This window comes from Anthonomus grandis, chromosome 1 (genome assembly GCF_022605725.1).
Source record: "Anthonomus grandis grandis chromosome 1, icAntGran1.3, whole genome shotgun sequence".
Lineage (NCBI taxonomy): Eukaryota > Metazoa > Arthropoda > Insecta > Coleoptera > Curculionidae > Anthonomus > Anthonomus grandis.
In genome coordinates this window covers 47,303,011-47,319,692 of record NC_065546.1, presented here as the reverse complement: position 1 = coordinate 47,319,692, position 16,682 = coordinate 47,303,011, and the positions used below count along the sequence as shown (strand labels likewise).

General features: G+C 26.7%; 1 protein-coding gene across 1 annotated transcript in view; it reads left to right on the top strand.

Moving 5' to 3' along the window:
* Positions 1 to 16,682, top strand: part of LOC126740397 (suppressor of lurcher protein 1) — a 374,886-nt gene that overhangs the window by 237,616 nt on the left and 120,588 nt on the right. The window contains exon 6 of the mRNA XM_050446402.1: positions 4,759 to 4,818. Coding sequence (XP_050302359.1) covers positions 4,759 to 4,818 — 60 coding nt within the window. The remainder of the gene's footprint in view (positions 1 to 4,758; positions 4,819 to 16,682) is intronic.

Sequence of the window (16,682 nt, the reverse complement as noted above, 5' to 3'; positions counted from 1 at the left end):
TTAAGATGATATGAGATACATAAGAATAGAATTAGGAGGTATTATGATTTAAGTTTTACTTGGTGGTGTTATTATAATTCTGTAATTTAAAAACTAAGGTAAATTTTGTATTTTAGCATAAGTAGTTTAAGTGAAGTGGAGTGAAAGACATTTTTTTTGCGGGGAATGATTGATACCCTACATTAATATCAGAAAGTGTTATAAGATAGATTCTACTATAAAACTTAATTATAAGGACAAAGAACTTAATTTATTGGTATGCTGCTGATATTAGTATAACGCAATTTGGTTCTATATGTACAATGCCGACGAAGCAATTACCGAAGTTCCTATGAGTTTAGTATCGTAGTATTAGCTCTATTTTTAGCAGGCAAATCATATAGAAGCTTCATCTAACATAGTCTGCATACTATGTTTTTTTTTGCTCAAGAAGAATGAGAAATGGTTTACTATCCAGAATTCAGTATGTCAATGAATATTTAATACAACTTGTTCCCTCTGGCATAGTTGAATTTCTTGATGCAAGGTATTAATGTTTTAAGAGGTCTATTTATGAATATCGTTAGGTATCATTTGTATCAGTGTATTTATTACATTGTATAGTTTCATATATAATCATTGTTTTTTGTGTAGTATAGATGCTCCTGTTTTAGGAGTTTTCTTTCCTAGTTTAATTTTCCGTTAATTTAGGGTAACTTAGGGGACACTAGTGAAAAGTCTGCATTGAGTCTTTGACCAAAATGATGGAAAATGTTTCAAGATTTCTGAGATGTTCAAAAAAAGTACCCTAAGCTGATATTTTTCGAAGAAAATTAGAATTGAATTATTGACCTTTTAATTATGCCCCCTAATAGTCAAATTTCAAACTGAAAAATATTGCGGTAGCTAAAGTAGTTCCGGAGCTATTAAAAAAAAACTAGTTTTTAAGGGTTATTTTCAAAGAGCTCTAGCTCCCTGAGGAAGCTTTTCCGGACCCATGTTTATATAAACTTTTGTTTTTCTTTTGACGTTTTCTATCTGCCCTAGAAGTTTGTAACATGATCAACGGAACACCCTGTATATCAATTTCTTCATTTAGACTTTAGCTATAAGCTCTAAATTTCACTCCACATATGTAGAACTAAAGATACTTTTACAAAATTTTAACTTATTGGAAACTATTTAAGAATACATTAAAATTACTTTAAATGTAAAATTACGCAAGTCTACGATTTTAGACAAGGAACAAATTATTAATGGCCATAGTTGAGCTGAATAAATCGACTACTGAAGTAAATTTATTATCTTCAGGTTGATAAAGTTAAAATCAATGTTTGGATAATTTTAATATGTATACGTTTCCAAGCCATAGAGCGAAAACTAATTCTTACTTGTTTGAGATTGCTAATTATTCAAAAGCTGAAAGAAAATATTTCATTATTGTCAAATCTACGAGAAAAAAATGTGTTCTTATGATTTTTAATTAATCATTCTTTACAATCTTTGCCTCATATAAACATTTATACGTTACATACATATTAGAAAACAAAAATTCAGAGGTATCTTGAGTATTATGGTCCTAAATTTTTGAACTTTATTCCATTGTACAAAAGGAACCTAAACAATAAAATAATTTTCCATAAAAGCTCACAGTTTTTCTGAAACATAATTTTGAAGTATTTATAAGCATTATGAGTAGATAAAAGCAACTTTATAATGGTATTTTCTTTATTTTTATAAATTGGGAAAAAATAGTTGCTTAATCTGTAATTAGGTTTGGGTACTGGGTAGTCCTTCTAACAAGTATAGTTATTAGTATGCTAGAATAAATATTGGTTTATATATCTATTGGTTGTTTAGCGAATTTGTTTTTTTCTTTTTTTTTTTGCAGTTAGACTAGACACACATATCTTATTTATCTAAGTATAGAACTACATTCAAATATTGTAAAACTATATTGATATTTTAATAATATATTTGATTGGATTTACATTATTTATATACTTTTTTGTTATAATATTTTTTTTAACGTATAAAAACACTTTTTATCTAAATCTTGAACAATAAATCTTGCGAATATTACCATTTTATCGTCACTAGTTTGACATAAGACAAAAACAATTTTTTTGATAAAAAATAAAAAAGAGATAGCTTGTTATGCAATTTGGAGATATACGGCAAAAATACACTTGTATATGAATAACAATGTTACCTTTAAGGCTCCAAATAACATAATCTTTTTCTTTTACTGTTTAAAAAAATGCTAAAGTTCCTGGACTGGATAGATTAAGATCTGATATAAATAAGGAATATGCAAAGTATCTTGTAAAACCGCTATTTTTTTATAAACCAATTGTATTCTAAAGGCTATGTTACAAACTACCAACTTAATAGTTGTAACATAATTCCTAAAAAACATTTTCCGTTTTTTCCTATCATTTTTGCCCGGTTTAACAAACGATGCTTTATTTCTAACTTGACAGATGTAAAAAAATATTGTATGTATTTTTAGACCTGGTTAAGGCATTTGATACAATATCCTGGTAGACATCTTAAAACCAAATGAAATCAGAGAGTTTGCCTTGGTACTCTTTAAAAGTTGTTTTGTCTATAAGGTAGATATTAGCGGCACTGTCAGCTCTAATTGACAAGAAAATATTGGATCTGTATATCAAAAGAAATAACGTGTTTCGCCGATGACTCTGCCATAATATATAAAAGTGACTCTTAGGATAGTCGCAAAAATAAAGCAAAATCTGATTTGATCAAATTTTTCAAGTAGTTTAATAATTAAAAACTAACAATAAATCTTGAAAAAAAAAACACTTTACGGTATTTTAATGTTATACTGATTAATTGCCTATTTATATAGTAAAAAATATTTTTCTTTTAGATAAATAAATTAAAATTCAATCTACTAGAAAAATTTAATAAATTATATTGTATGTAATTTGACATTTATTTTATTGTAACCAGTTATCGAAAGTCAAAACTTCCTTGGGGCAACGCTATTATCTTTATACACTGCCTTCGAAACTTACTTTAACACTTACCAACATAAATTCAATACAACTAAGAGAATGGATATCAAGAAAGTGCAGAAAATTTATAGAAGACATAGTCGATTCTAAAAATAAATAAATACACTTTAAGTTTAATAATTGTTTCTATTACAAGAAAAATATAACTTTAAAATTGAAAATTGTCTTTCTTAATTATCACATTTTTGACTATTTTCAATTTCATCAAGTTCATCAGGCTCAGTAAAATTAGTTAGATCAATTAATAAAACGCCTTAATATACTAATGGATTTATTTTAACATTATATTTTTAATTCATATTTTATAGATCCTTTTTTTAATATTTTTTATTTGTGTTACAATTTTGCTTTGAAAAACCTCTTTACCTTAACTTTTACTTAGATTTAAGTATAAGCTTTAGCTGCCAGGTCAGTACTACTTTCAAAAAAGAAATAAATCCCGAAGAAGATAAACACGCAAAAAAAGAATTAAGTCTTTAAATAAAATATCTATTTACTTTTTTTATTAAATAAAATATCTATTTATTTAAGTCTTATAAGCAATAACAGCCCTTTTTGTATAGAATTCAATCTTAGTAGATAATCAACATATTTTCTTTTACTTGTTGATGAATAAAATCATTACTGAGATCGCATTTGATATGAGTTAATCTGAATAGATGAGTTTTTTTAAGTCATTGCCAAAATAATAATAATAAACTAAAAAAAATAAAGGAGAAGAGAGATGAAAACAAAATTATTAAAAAAATATAAAAACAAGCATTTTAACTAAATCCACGTTATTCAGTCATTGCTGCGATAAATAAGTAAGTAAATAAATAAGTATTTTTTTTTATAAATCACATTAATAAATCATTAAACACTGTTAAGATAAATATATTATCGTTCTTAGGTCAATAAGGACATATATCAATTTTCTGATTGATTTTCTGTGGATCAAGCTTTAAATTTACTGCCAAGATCAATAAATCGTATTTAATAGCTTAAAAGAAAAATAATTGTCTAGTAATGTTCTTCTAAGAAAAATCATTGATTTTGATATAAATATAAATACTCTGATAAAGTATAACCGATCCTATAGCAAGAATAATAAAGAACATGTGTTTTATTAATATTTCCTTGATCTGTGCTATTTAACGTTAAAATCACTATTGTGAAAAATAGGGCTTAAAAGTTGATCAACTTTTAGCTACATTCAGGTCATTAACGATGAAAAATTATAGTCAATGACAATTCTTTAGGCTGATAATAAAACAGCTTGATTTTTTTAATAGTTTTAGATTGACGATGTTTTATATCGTTGCTCTGATAAATACTTTATAGTTAGAAGAAAAGATCTAGAAACTAGATCAGTAAAGTGTTTCAAAAATCTTAAAAAATTACTAGGGAGAAAAATATTTAATTGCTTATTAACTGATCTTGAGTGTATAGGATTAATAAGGAAAAAAGCACATTTCTCTAGATTTCGGTTCTCTAAACAAAGAAATATTTTATTAAAAAAATCATTTTTGTAATTGATTTAAGTTGTAAACTTGTACGATTACCTAATCATTGAAATACAGATTTTATCTAAAGCTGAAAATATTTTCCATAACTATGCTGACATAAATAACTTGAGACTAAATTATTATCCGTGCATAAACCTTTTTTTTTAATTAAGCCGATTCTTTTCTTCTTTTGTGTACGATTTTACTTTTGTTGTATCCAACTCTCTTGTAAGCTTGTTTGTTTATTTCAGATACAAGGAAAGGATACGAGTCGTCTTCGAAGAAGTTTTACTACAAAAGGGAGATATAAGGTAAGAGGGAATTTAAAAGGGATTTGTATTATTTCTTTGTGCCTTATCTGTTGCAACAAACATATTTTGTAAAATAACAACCTTAATCTAAAATAATCATATTAAAGTTCCCTCAATAATAAGCTTATTTATTAACGAATAAATGATACAAATAAATTTCTGATTTTTTTTAATATTACAATATTTTAACATGGTTAAAAAAGAGTTAAAAAGGTAAATAATTAGGCAACGTTTATCTTTTGCCAGTTGTAGTTAGTGGGCGAGAGTTTTTTTGTCAGATCAGCACTGTTTGTTTGTAACATCAATCAAGCTTAACAGACCGTAAATGCCTGCCCTAATAAAGGGTGATGGTTAAAAAACAAAGCGGTGGATCTACTACGCGTACATTTTGTAGCGTTTAATAGAAAGTGAAAAAGTTCTTTAAAATTAGGATAGCTATAACGAGAAATATTTAATTTCAAATTATTTATTTATGCTAAAATACAATTTAGTTCATGCATACATCAATAGTTTATTAGCATCACACATATAATTTTACATTAATAAATAATATTAAGGAATTATGCCAACAGCAACAGCGTTTAATAGACAGAATGTAACATGAAAACTTAACAGAATTTAATAGACAGTAAAAAAGTTCTTTAAAATTAGGATAGCTATAATTAGAAATATTTAAATTCAAGTTATTCATTCATCTTATTATAGAATTTAGTACTTACCTACGTCAATAGTTTGTTAGAAAACACATATCATTTTAAATTATTGGGTAATATTAAGGAACTATGCTAACAACAAGAGGGTTTAATAGAAAGTGAAAGAGTATTTTAAAATTAAGATAGCTTTTACTATAAATATTTAACTCAGATTATTTATTCAAATTTATTTATTTAAATTGTATTATGTCAATATAATTTATTACTTACATACGCCAATAATTTGTTAGTATCACACATATAATTTTAAATTACTAATTCATATTTATTATTAAATATTTTAATTTTGTTGATTCAATTTTTATTTTCTAAACACGAGTTTTAAGAATTTTAGAAAAAATTTATGTTATTTACATGACATGGAAAAAAAGTCCTATTATGATTATCTTTTTTCATTGAAGATCCAAGAAAATAATAGAGAAAGTATTTTTTTTATAAAACAAAAATTCGTCTGCTTGGGAGTAAAACTAGGCTAACACAAGTAAATTTAAATCTAATAAAAGTAGAGATAAATAATGGAACAACATCCTACTAAAAAGAAATTAAATATTTGGGTGTTGTTTTGAATCCACATTTGAATTTTGATTCTCATATTGACAGCATAACACGCAAAATGTCAAAAAAATAATAATTTTTTATTGAGAATTGGCAGAAACCTCTCTTTACAAACAAAATTGGTAATTTATAATAGTATTATTTTGCTGCACTTGGATTTTCGTTCTACGCTTTTGTTTAGCAATCCTGATTACAGGATCAATAGACTTCAAATCATACAAAACAAAGCCATGAGAATAATACTAAAATGTAATAGATATACACCGGTTAATATGTTAAATATACTAAATATCTTATCGGTAAAACAAAAAATATTATTTAGTACCTTAGTACTGTACTGTAAGTGTTTTATATTTTAATTGTCTTTCTTTGTGTCTTTTATTTTTACACTTTTTAGTATATAACATAAATTATGTATGTAGCAAATATGCTACATATTATTATTATTATTACTATTATTATTATTATAGATGCTATTCTAAAGAAATGATGAATTCTATTTTTTATAAATAGTTATTTGGATTTAATAAGTTTCCAAATAATATTAAGGAATATAGTTATATAAGAGAATTTAAACGGTTGTAAGGAGGGTATATCTAATTTTAATATTTATGTAGTTTAACGTTTTATTTTACTCTTTAATTATTTAATCGCTTACTTTTATTTTTACTTTTTGTATTTACTAGTTTTATCAAGATACTGTTAATATGTTTTAAAAAATTATAATATATAATTGCACTTGTATGTAGCAATATGCTAAATAAATAAACATTATAATTATTATTATTACAAAAATTAAGCCATAATTTTAGTCATTTTGTACGGTTTTATAAAGAAAAATAAAAGTTTTTATGCTGCTATGTTAAAAGTATATACATATATTTTAAAGCTTAAAAAAAAAGAAAAAAATTAAAGATTCATTTTTCACTACATACCATAAAACTTTATTAAAATTTTCAGAAAATTTTTAAATATTAAACTAAATTAAAAAAGTCATACATAATTAAAGTTTTTACTTTAAATAAAAAAGCTAAGGAATTTTAAAAAAAGTATATTTAACTTTTTACAAATATTTTTTATAATCAGTTCAATTTAACATTTTACAATAATTTTTACTGTTTATTGCAATAATATAGTCCTTTTAAGGCATTTTAATACCTTATCTATAATTATGTCTTTACAAAAATACATACAGTATCAGACAAAAATAGAGCGACGATACAGTTTTTTTCTTTTATTAAAAAAGCAAAATCGCAACAAGAATTAAAACTCAATAAAACAAATACACTCATTAATAAACATATATTTATTACATAACATATTAAAATTCTTCCGTATAAACAAGATCATAAAAAGAAAAAAAAAAGTTAAATATTTCTATACGACAAAAATTAAGCGACGCTTACAATAAAAATAAAAGAAAACATCAGATTGCGCCCTTAATATTTAGTCCACAAGCCTTTATTTGCAATTACCTGGCGGCACCTTTGAGGTATGGCAGAAATTAAATTATTAATTATATCTTGATCAATATTTTTCCATATATTTTTAATTCCTTCAAAAATATACTCTTTGTTTTTATAGGTTTTAATTCTAAGTTGCCTATTCACAATTTTCCACAGGTTTTCGATCAGGTTAAGATTGGGCGATTGGGCTGGCCATTTAAGAATGGCTATTTTATTCTCATTAAACCATTATTTTATACATTTTGCTGTATGTTTTGGATCACTGTCGTGTTGGGAAACAAAACGTAGTGGCATATTCCATTCCGCATAAGGTAGCATGACATTTTCAAGGATATATTTATACTTAAAGCTATCCATAATGCCCTCAATTTAGTAAATTGGTCCCATTTCATAGCCAGAGAAACAACCCCACACTAACACGTTGCCACCTCCATGTTTTACAGTACCTTGGACATACTTTGGGTCAAGTCTTTTACCTGCAATACGACGAACATATTGAACACCATCACTTTTATAGAAATTAAACTTTGACTCATCACTAAAAGGTACTTTTTTCCATTGCTCTGGTGTCCAGTGAGTATGTTGTTCTGCAAACAGAAGACGTGCTTTAATATTTTTCTTACTAAGAAGCGGTTTTTTGGCAGGTTTGCATGCTTTTAAGCCTGCTTCAACTAGTCTGCGCTCTATCGTTTGAGAGGAAACATTAGAGCCCCCAGCTTCAGCCAGAATTTGCTTTGCTGACAAAAAAGGATTTGCCTAGGAGATCCTTTTTATTTTTCTATCCAGTTTCTTTGAAGTTTTTCTCGGTCTGTTTTCAGTTAACTACTTTTCCTTTAATTCGATAATTCTGAATGTTTCTCAACACAACAGATTTTGAAACCCTTAGTTCTTGTTTTATTACATATGGTGGTGTTTCCATCTCATACAATACAATAATTCTTTCTTTAAGATTAATAGAAAAACTTTTACCACGAGGCATTTTTAAACAAAATATAGATTTGATACCGACCAAAACCAATATTTATCTACTAATGGTATGAACAATATCGATCAAGTCGCTTTATCTTTGTCTATGAAAAAATGCATAAAAACATACAACAATTTACTAATCTCTTGCTGTTCATCACAAGAGTCAAAGAATGTTTAAATACGATTAACAAAAGTATGTACTGATACTACAAAATTGTTCCTAATTACATGAGATACAGTCACAAAGTTTTTTAGGAATATTATAGCGTCGCTTAATTTTTCTCCAATACTGTATATATTGAAACTTTTAGAAATGTTTAAAGTCAATAAGAAGGGGATGTGAAAAAATTTCCACTTTTTGTAAGTAAGGTTTCGAATTTATATGATTAGGATGTAACTGCTCAAACTGTGCCCAACAAAAATAATTTCCAGACAGAATATTGTGCGTCTCCTCTCAAATAAACTGTAATTTTTCCTTACAATGAAAGAAATGTATCTTTTTGTGCAATTAATAAATCTCTTAAGCTGACTTCAGGAAGAAAAATCTTTTTCTTTTTTATTTCCGCTGTAATATCAAATACAAAAACACAATCTGCTCTAAAACAAGACGCTTTATTTGACCAGCATTAAAACTGAACACGTAGTACAACAGGCACATAACTTAAGTGCTAAATTGCTCCAGACAAACGTGAACTAAATTAATGTTTACACTGTGACGCGATACCAGGTCCCGTTTGTCGCTAATGAAGGGTTGAGACTTTAGCCGGGAGCCGTAAGTATCTTCCTGCAGTGGCGCACGTTAGCACATTCAATATTCACTGTATTGATTAGTACAGTATTCAAATAAAAACTAAGGAGGATTTTAGTCAAAAAAAGAAAACTGATGCAAGTTATAATAAAATGAAGTCATCTAAAAATTACTCTCTTACATTAAAAAGAAATATATGTATATATATTAGATCATTTTAATACAAAAGACCTAAATATATTTTTAAAATTTTTTGTCATCTATGCAATAACGACAAACATATGCATATTAAAGAGACAAAAAAAGACAGAAACTCACATGAAAAATTATTCCAAAATAAGTAGTTTTAGACTCTTGATTCATAAAAATTATCTCTGGATTTTGTGTCATGATCATGTATTTGGGCAGAGATGATGATTAAACAGACAGTGTGGAGCACGACAAATTTCAGTCTTGTAAACAAGCATATTAAATAGAAAGTATTCTCTGACTGGTAACCATTCTAAAACCTATTACATGTGTTTTATAGCGGCTAATCTTAATGATGCATTTATTGAAAATGGCCAGCTGCTTTAACTTAGAAGCCACAATTCGATGATAAAATCCGTCAACCGAGTTCTAAACAGCTTCAGTTGGTATATCATTGAAGACTATTTTAATTTTCTCTTTTAGTGTTTTTGAGTTTTACTTTAAAAAGTTTGATTTTGCCAATCAAATTTATTTGACAAAGAATTTTAGTATAATTTACTACATAAGAGAGAGTAAAAATCAAAAGTTAATTGATTTTAGAAAAACGAGCAGAAGTACCTGAATTTATAAGGCATAATTTCAATGGATACGACTGTAATGATTGATGGCATTGATAAATAAAACCAATAAACCCTTTTTATAATAAAGGGTCAAATTCGATACCTTTGACGGGCAAAGCCGTCAATATTTGCCAAAATTTTAATCAAATATGTGCTCCTCGGAAAAACCAAAATGGCCGTAGCTAGAGGCGTGAATATTGACAGTTTGGACCCTTTTATTTACTCAAGCCAAAGCTCGATAACACTGGCGCTTTTTACATTTTATTGACTTGACAAATAAATATTCAATTTTCTAAGCAAATAAAGACTTTTTGAAGAACGGAAAATTAAATTCGATGTGGCAAAAATCCATATATGCAATCTTTGTTTTATCGTTATTTAATTTAACCAATGTGTTTTATGTGTTTCTTCTTCTAGTTGGACGCACTTTTTTTCTAAACATGCAATATTTTAGATCTGTATAGAATAATTTGTATGTTCCGGGCAGTAGACCGAGTGTGTTGCTTTTACCTAATTGAATTTTCACTAAAAGCAGAAGTGATGCACTTTGATTTAAAACAGTTTTGAGATTTGGCGCACTACCTACCTGGGTTTAATTTAAAACAACACTTTGACCTAAAAGCTTTTGAAGAGTAGCAGTTTTACTTTTTGTTTTGTATGTTAACGAGTTTCTTTGTTTATTCAGGGAGCAACTCGCTTTTAAAGTACACCAAAAATTCTTATATTTAAGTTGAAACGTGAAAATTTGGAAGGGTTACTTTTTACTTTAATATTGGTTCCTTCCCCGCTAAAAAAACATAAAACTAATACCCTTTAAAAATGCATTTATAATTATTAGAGGCACTCTAAAGAACAAAACCAACATTTATTATCAAAAGTAGGCATAACTTAATTGGCTATGATTTTTTGTGTTTGAAAGCTCACAACTAAACTTTCGGGAATCATTCTATAAATATGTCGAACTAGCCACACATACTATAAAATCGTACATGAAATTCAAATAAAGCACTTTATAAAAAAATCAACGGAGTTAAAAACATCCTAAAATATAAATTATTCTGAAGCACTGGATTTTTTGACTTTATTGCCCATAAAAACAATTGGTAAAGCAAACGTTTTAACTAGCAACTGAAAAAGTAAACCTCTTGGTAAATAAATGGCCATGTTACTTTAACCCTCACTGGAAGTTAATGCTTGTAGCAACACAAAGCGTGACGCAGCTTTTAAAATAACACGGATGAAAGCCATAATAGGTCGGTTTTGATAGTTTTTTTTCTTTTAATATACGTTTTTTGGTAGAAGCATTTTTTTTCAAATTTATTGAAGTATTTTCGTCTTAAGTAAAAGGTTTTAGGTCTTCCTCCCAAACAATTTTCTATACTTTACTTAAACATTATTTGAAAGCCGAAGACGCCGTATCCAATTTCCTTTGTATCGGAGGAAGATACAAACTATACGGTCGATATAAAAGCGGTTACAGATTATTAAATTACACTGTCATAAAAGATATTATTTGTATTCACCGAAAATAAGTTATTTGGTTCCTATATGGGATTTTTGCTGCTTTTATTGCAAAAAAAAATAATTCTTGCTTATTGCAAAAGGCATTTTAAAGAACGCGTCACGGTCTCACAACATATAATCACAGGCTTAACGTGTTTCGCTCTGGTAGAGCATCATCAAGCATAAAATCAAAAATATTAGTTAAAACAAAGCTAATTACTTTACCTTAACTTCTTCAAGATTATAGTAAATTGCTGCATTTCATACGTTCAAGCAGTTTAGGTGAAAAAAGATAGTCATTATATAATATTAATAACAAACTGCCTGTTTTTCAAATAAATATATAAAAAATTACACTTGCTTATAGGGAGAAGAATAGCCTAGAGCTGCTCTTTACCCTATTCTTACCCTATTTTAGAAAAAAACAAAGATACAAATAATACTTATAGCTACAAAAATTTTAAAATAATAAATGATATAATGAATAATGAAAATCGGGTCTAAATTGGTTGTATCAACAACTACTTGTAAATAGAGCAGTGGCATTCTATCATGAATCTCACTTCTAAGTACTAGTTTCTCAAATTAATACTTTGGTGCTTTATTTATTGGGGGTCTTTAAATAAATGACAATAAAAAGTAAAGGCAAAACTTAAAAAATAGATATTTAAACATTCTCCAAATTTTATAGATAATAACTATTAATATGATATAAAGCACATATTCTAACTTAACATAATATTGTTATGCAACCCAATTTAGACTATGTATATGTGGAACCTTTAAACTTAAATTTTATTAAGTAAGTAATTAGTAAGTTAGCAGATTAAAATAAAGAGAAAAAAATGCAAGTAGTTACTCTGTCAATTTTTGTCACAACATATTTTTATTATTGTAACTAGTTTCAATATTCTAAAATGTATTATTATTAGCTTTATACATACATATATGTCTATCCCTTTCATTTTTTTTATATGTAGGTACTTTTTTTTAATTGTCCTTTTTTTATAAATTTTATTTATCGTTGTTTTATTTTATTAATTTTTTATTTCTTAAATCATGCTAAATCTTACACAAACAGGTGTAGCCTTTTGTGGGCTTGTGTTAATGCATTGCCTTTTATTTTATGTAACTTGTAATTTAAGTTTAAATAAACCTATTAATATCATTAATATTACCAATTCATTATTATCATTAATTATGAATTGATAATTAATTGGTAATCAGGTCATTAATTAAAAATTTAATTTAATGATCAGGAAGATTCAGGAAAAATATTTATTGAGTATTTGAACCTTCTGATGCAGCACCCTTAATTGAGCCTAGTCAATGTCAAGAATGTTCTGCAGTTATTTATATCGATAAAAATGGCATTAAATCCGAACTTATATTTAAGTATTATTATATAAAAGCCAGATGTTTTATCTCGACTTACAAAGGTTTTCGTTAATGAAACATCATTAATAATTTTATTTAATGTAATTTTTAAACCAAATATAGAATATCAGACAGTAGTTTGGAACCCGATGTATCACAAATATACTGACCCAATAAAAAAGTGCAACGCAAGTTTTCAAATATACTAAATTTGCACTTTAATAGACCTAAAATTTTTTTTAATTACTTTGATAACTATGAAGTTTTATTGTATTTAGTCGAAGGAGAGTTGTAGAAACAATTTTAACAAGTCTTAATTCATTAGATTATTAGTAATCGTGTAGACTTATCCTGATTAACTGACCCATACTCTCTAGAAAATTTACATATTAACTTTAGTCAACCTTTAGCAACACAAGATTAAATTTAATAATTTAATTATATAAAATTTTGTATCAAATTATTAATATACTTTTTTCCTTAAATTAATTTTAATAAAGGTATATCTGTCACTAGTCTGGCGTCATTTAGTTGCCACTTAACGGATTCTACTTAATTTTGTAAGGAGAGGTATTATATTATTTTTATTTTCTTATTGTATATTTTTTTTATATTTGTAAAAATACAAATAAATAACTTAGTTAATTTTATTGCTTAGTCTATTTGTAGGAGGGCTTTGTACTTAAATAAATATGAAATATAGTAATATAATAAGTATTTACTTAGCATCAATGCTATAATTGATACCTAATAATTATAAAAAGTATAAAGGCCACTTAATATAAGATATAAGAATACCACTAAATATAAGAATAAAATCAAAGGTTATAAGTTATTTATAAGGGAAAACACTAATATTTAAAACTATACCTATGCTGATAAAAAAAGTTAAAAATTGATTAAAGCTGTATAAATAAAATTAACGTTAGACATATAATGTAAAGATAAAATAAAACACATACACCCACACATGAAATTTAGATAAAACAAACAAAACTTACAACATAGCTAAAATAAATTTGCTTAAAATCCTCTCGAACTATGTTAAATTATCACAGGTTTTAATGGTCAAATCGGTGTACAGGACAGAGTTGAGCAATTGATTTGTTTTACATCAGTATGTCAGTATAAAATCTGTAAGATTTTTAGTACTATAATTATGTACGTCTTTAACCTTTTATAGGATAGAACTCTGGGGGTTACTTAATACAGACAATTTTGAAAAATATCTTCTAAGTATGTTCCTTTTAAGAACTTTTAAGTGTGAAAAGAAAGTTTTTTTGATTTTATTTTGAGTTATGGGGTTCTACATATTTGTACCAGAGAGCCATTCCATAAACTTACTAACCAATATGTTTAGTGGTACATATGTGTACCACATAATATATTATAAGAAATTATTTATGATAAATGAAATATATTGCATTTGCTTGTATCTGATTTATTTAACAAAACTTAAAATAGCATTTATTATTTATTTAAAGTTAAAACAGTAAATAAAAAAGATAATTCTTAAAGAAATACATATTATTTGGTATATCATCAGACTTTTTTCATATCAGGTTATATTCTAATAATACATAAAATCAATCTCCATCCATATTATAACAAATAAACTCTTATCAGTAGGTAGTTATCATAAAACAATATTGTTTTATTTTTGTTTTTATTAATTTATTTTTTTTATCCATCTAAAAAAATACTTTATTATGGTATATGTGTATAAATTATATAAAAAAGAGATGTTATACAACAAGATTTTCAATAAAAATAAGCTTAATTTACGACTTTGGTGCCAAAAAATCATTCTTATAGCTCTGTTTTGGATATTTCCAATTGGTTAGTTGTATTGTGCAGAATTGCAAATGTGGGAGTGCAATGGAATCATATAACATTACTTTTGTATGCATTGACAATTTTTTTTCCTAGTATTTTTGCCCATCTAAAATCACCCCTAGATATTTAACTGTTTTTTCGTAATCAATATTTTCCCTATTTACAATTATTTGTATATTATCAATGTTTTACCGATAGGTTTTTGATTTTTTAATAAATACACAAAGTTTTGACTTGTTTGCGTTTAAATTTAAATTATTATCACAGAGCCAGTGAAATCGGTTGTTCAGTTCATTATTTAGAATTATTGTGCAAAGTAATACAGTTTTAGATTTCTAATAATACAGTTTTACAAAATCTACAATACAAAATCGCCGATACAAAATTATCACAGGCAAGGGATTAATTAGAAACTAATATTAAATTTTAAGCACAAAACTTTTAAAGTTGCTCTTTACCACAAACTTCAAAAATCTTCCCATATGTAGGCACAATGTTTATTAATTGATCTTCATTGTGAAGAATTGTATTTTGTACTTTAGGTACAGGAACAACAATAGACAGTTTCCATGATTTAAAAAAAAACCCATTGCTCAAAGACGTATAAATTATATGTAGCAGAAAATCAAGATTAATCTAAGAATTAACTAAGAACAATAAATGAAATTTAATTTACATAATGAAGCGTTTAGAATAATTGGTATAAGGCAGTAGCATACAAAAATCAAGAAATTCTTGGACTGAATAAAAAAAATTTTCCAAGAGAATTTTTTTTTTTAAATTAAGCTGTTTGTGATGGACCTTTATCCCTAAAATAACTCTTACCCTTTACAAGCATTTAGTGCCCATATACAAAGAAGAATGTTGTCCTACTGTAAATCTAGAGAATGGCAATCTATCGTTGCGGGTTTTATGCTGGTGAACGTCACAGCTTTTTTCTAAATCTTTTTTAAAAATAGTCAACCAGCGTGAGAATACCAAGTGTTTGAAACATATTTCTATAGGAGACATGGAGGAATTAACTCCTTGCATCTTAGAACTTTTTTTGTGCTATAAATGCCTTCTTAAATGCCCTGATACACCCCAGAAAACCAGACCATATTACAGAACTGCCTGTACCAGTCCAGGATACGATTCTCAGCATCTCCATGCTAACTGAGTTTTTAATTTGTCTTATTAAAAAATATAGTTATCCAAGTCTTGTACATATCATATTAATATGGCATTCCCAATTAAGCTGTTGATTTAGGTATAAGCACAATAGTTTGTCTTTCAATTACAGTCTTCTCATCAAGCCCAATTAATAAGCTATGATTTATACAAAGTCTTTCCATTATCAAGGATTGAAGCGTTCTTTCAACAATAATCGCTTATATCTTTAAATAATTTGCTGGAATTTTTTGCAACTTGTCACTTTGTTCTATAATGTCATTTATAAATAAAATAAATAAGATTGTTCCCAATATTGACCCCTGTGGTACACCAATATCTCGCACACTGGCTACATCTTCTAGTTGTTTATAGTTTGAGTTGTTATATTGAAAAATATTATGTAACATATCAAGTTTTTTTAATGTAATTATTAATTGGATATTATCATAAAAGATCATCAACTCGTTTAAAATATCCTGGTTTGTCTAAAATAACAACTTTGTTTCCCTTGTCAGCTTTTAAATAGAATCCGATGTGTTTTTTGATTTAGTAAGATTCTTTGTAATTTGGTTGAGAATCGTTTCCCTAGCAAAACCTTTCGAAGATTCTGGCAAGTACTGAATTGATAATTCAACACTTACTACAATCTTCTCCAGGTTGTTTTTACAATTTAAAACTGGTGCAAAGTTTAGACCTTTATTAAGAACATCAAGTTCTTTCTCATTAAATGACTGAG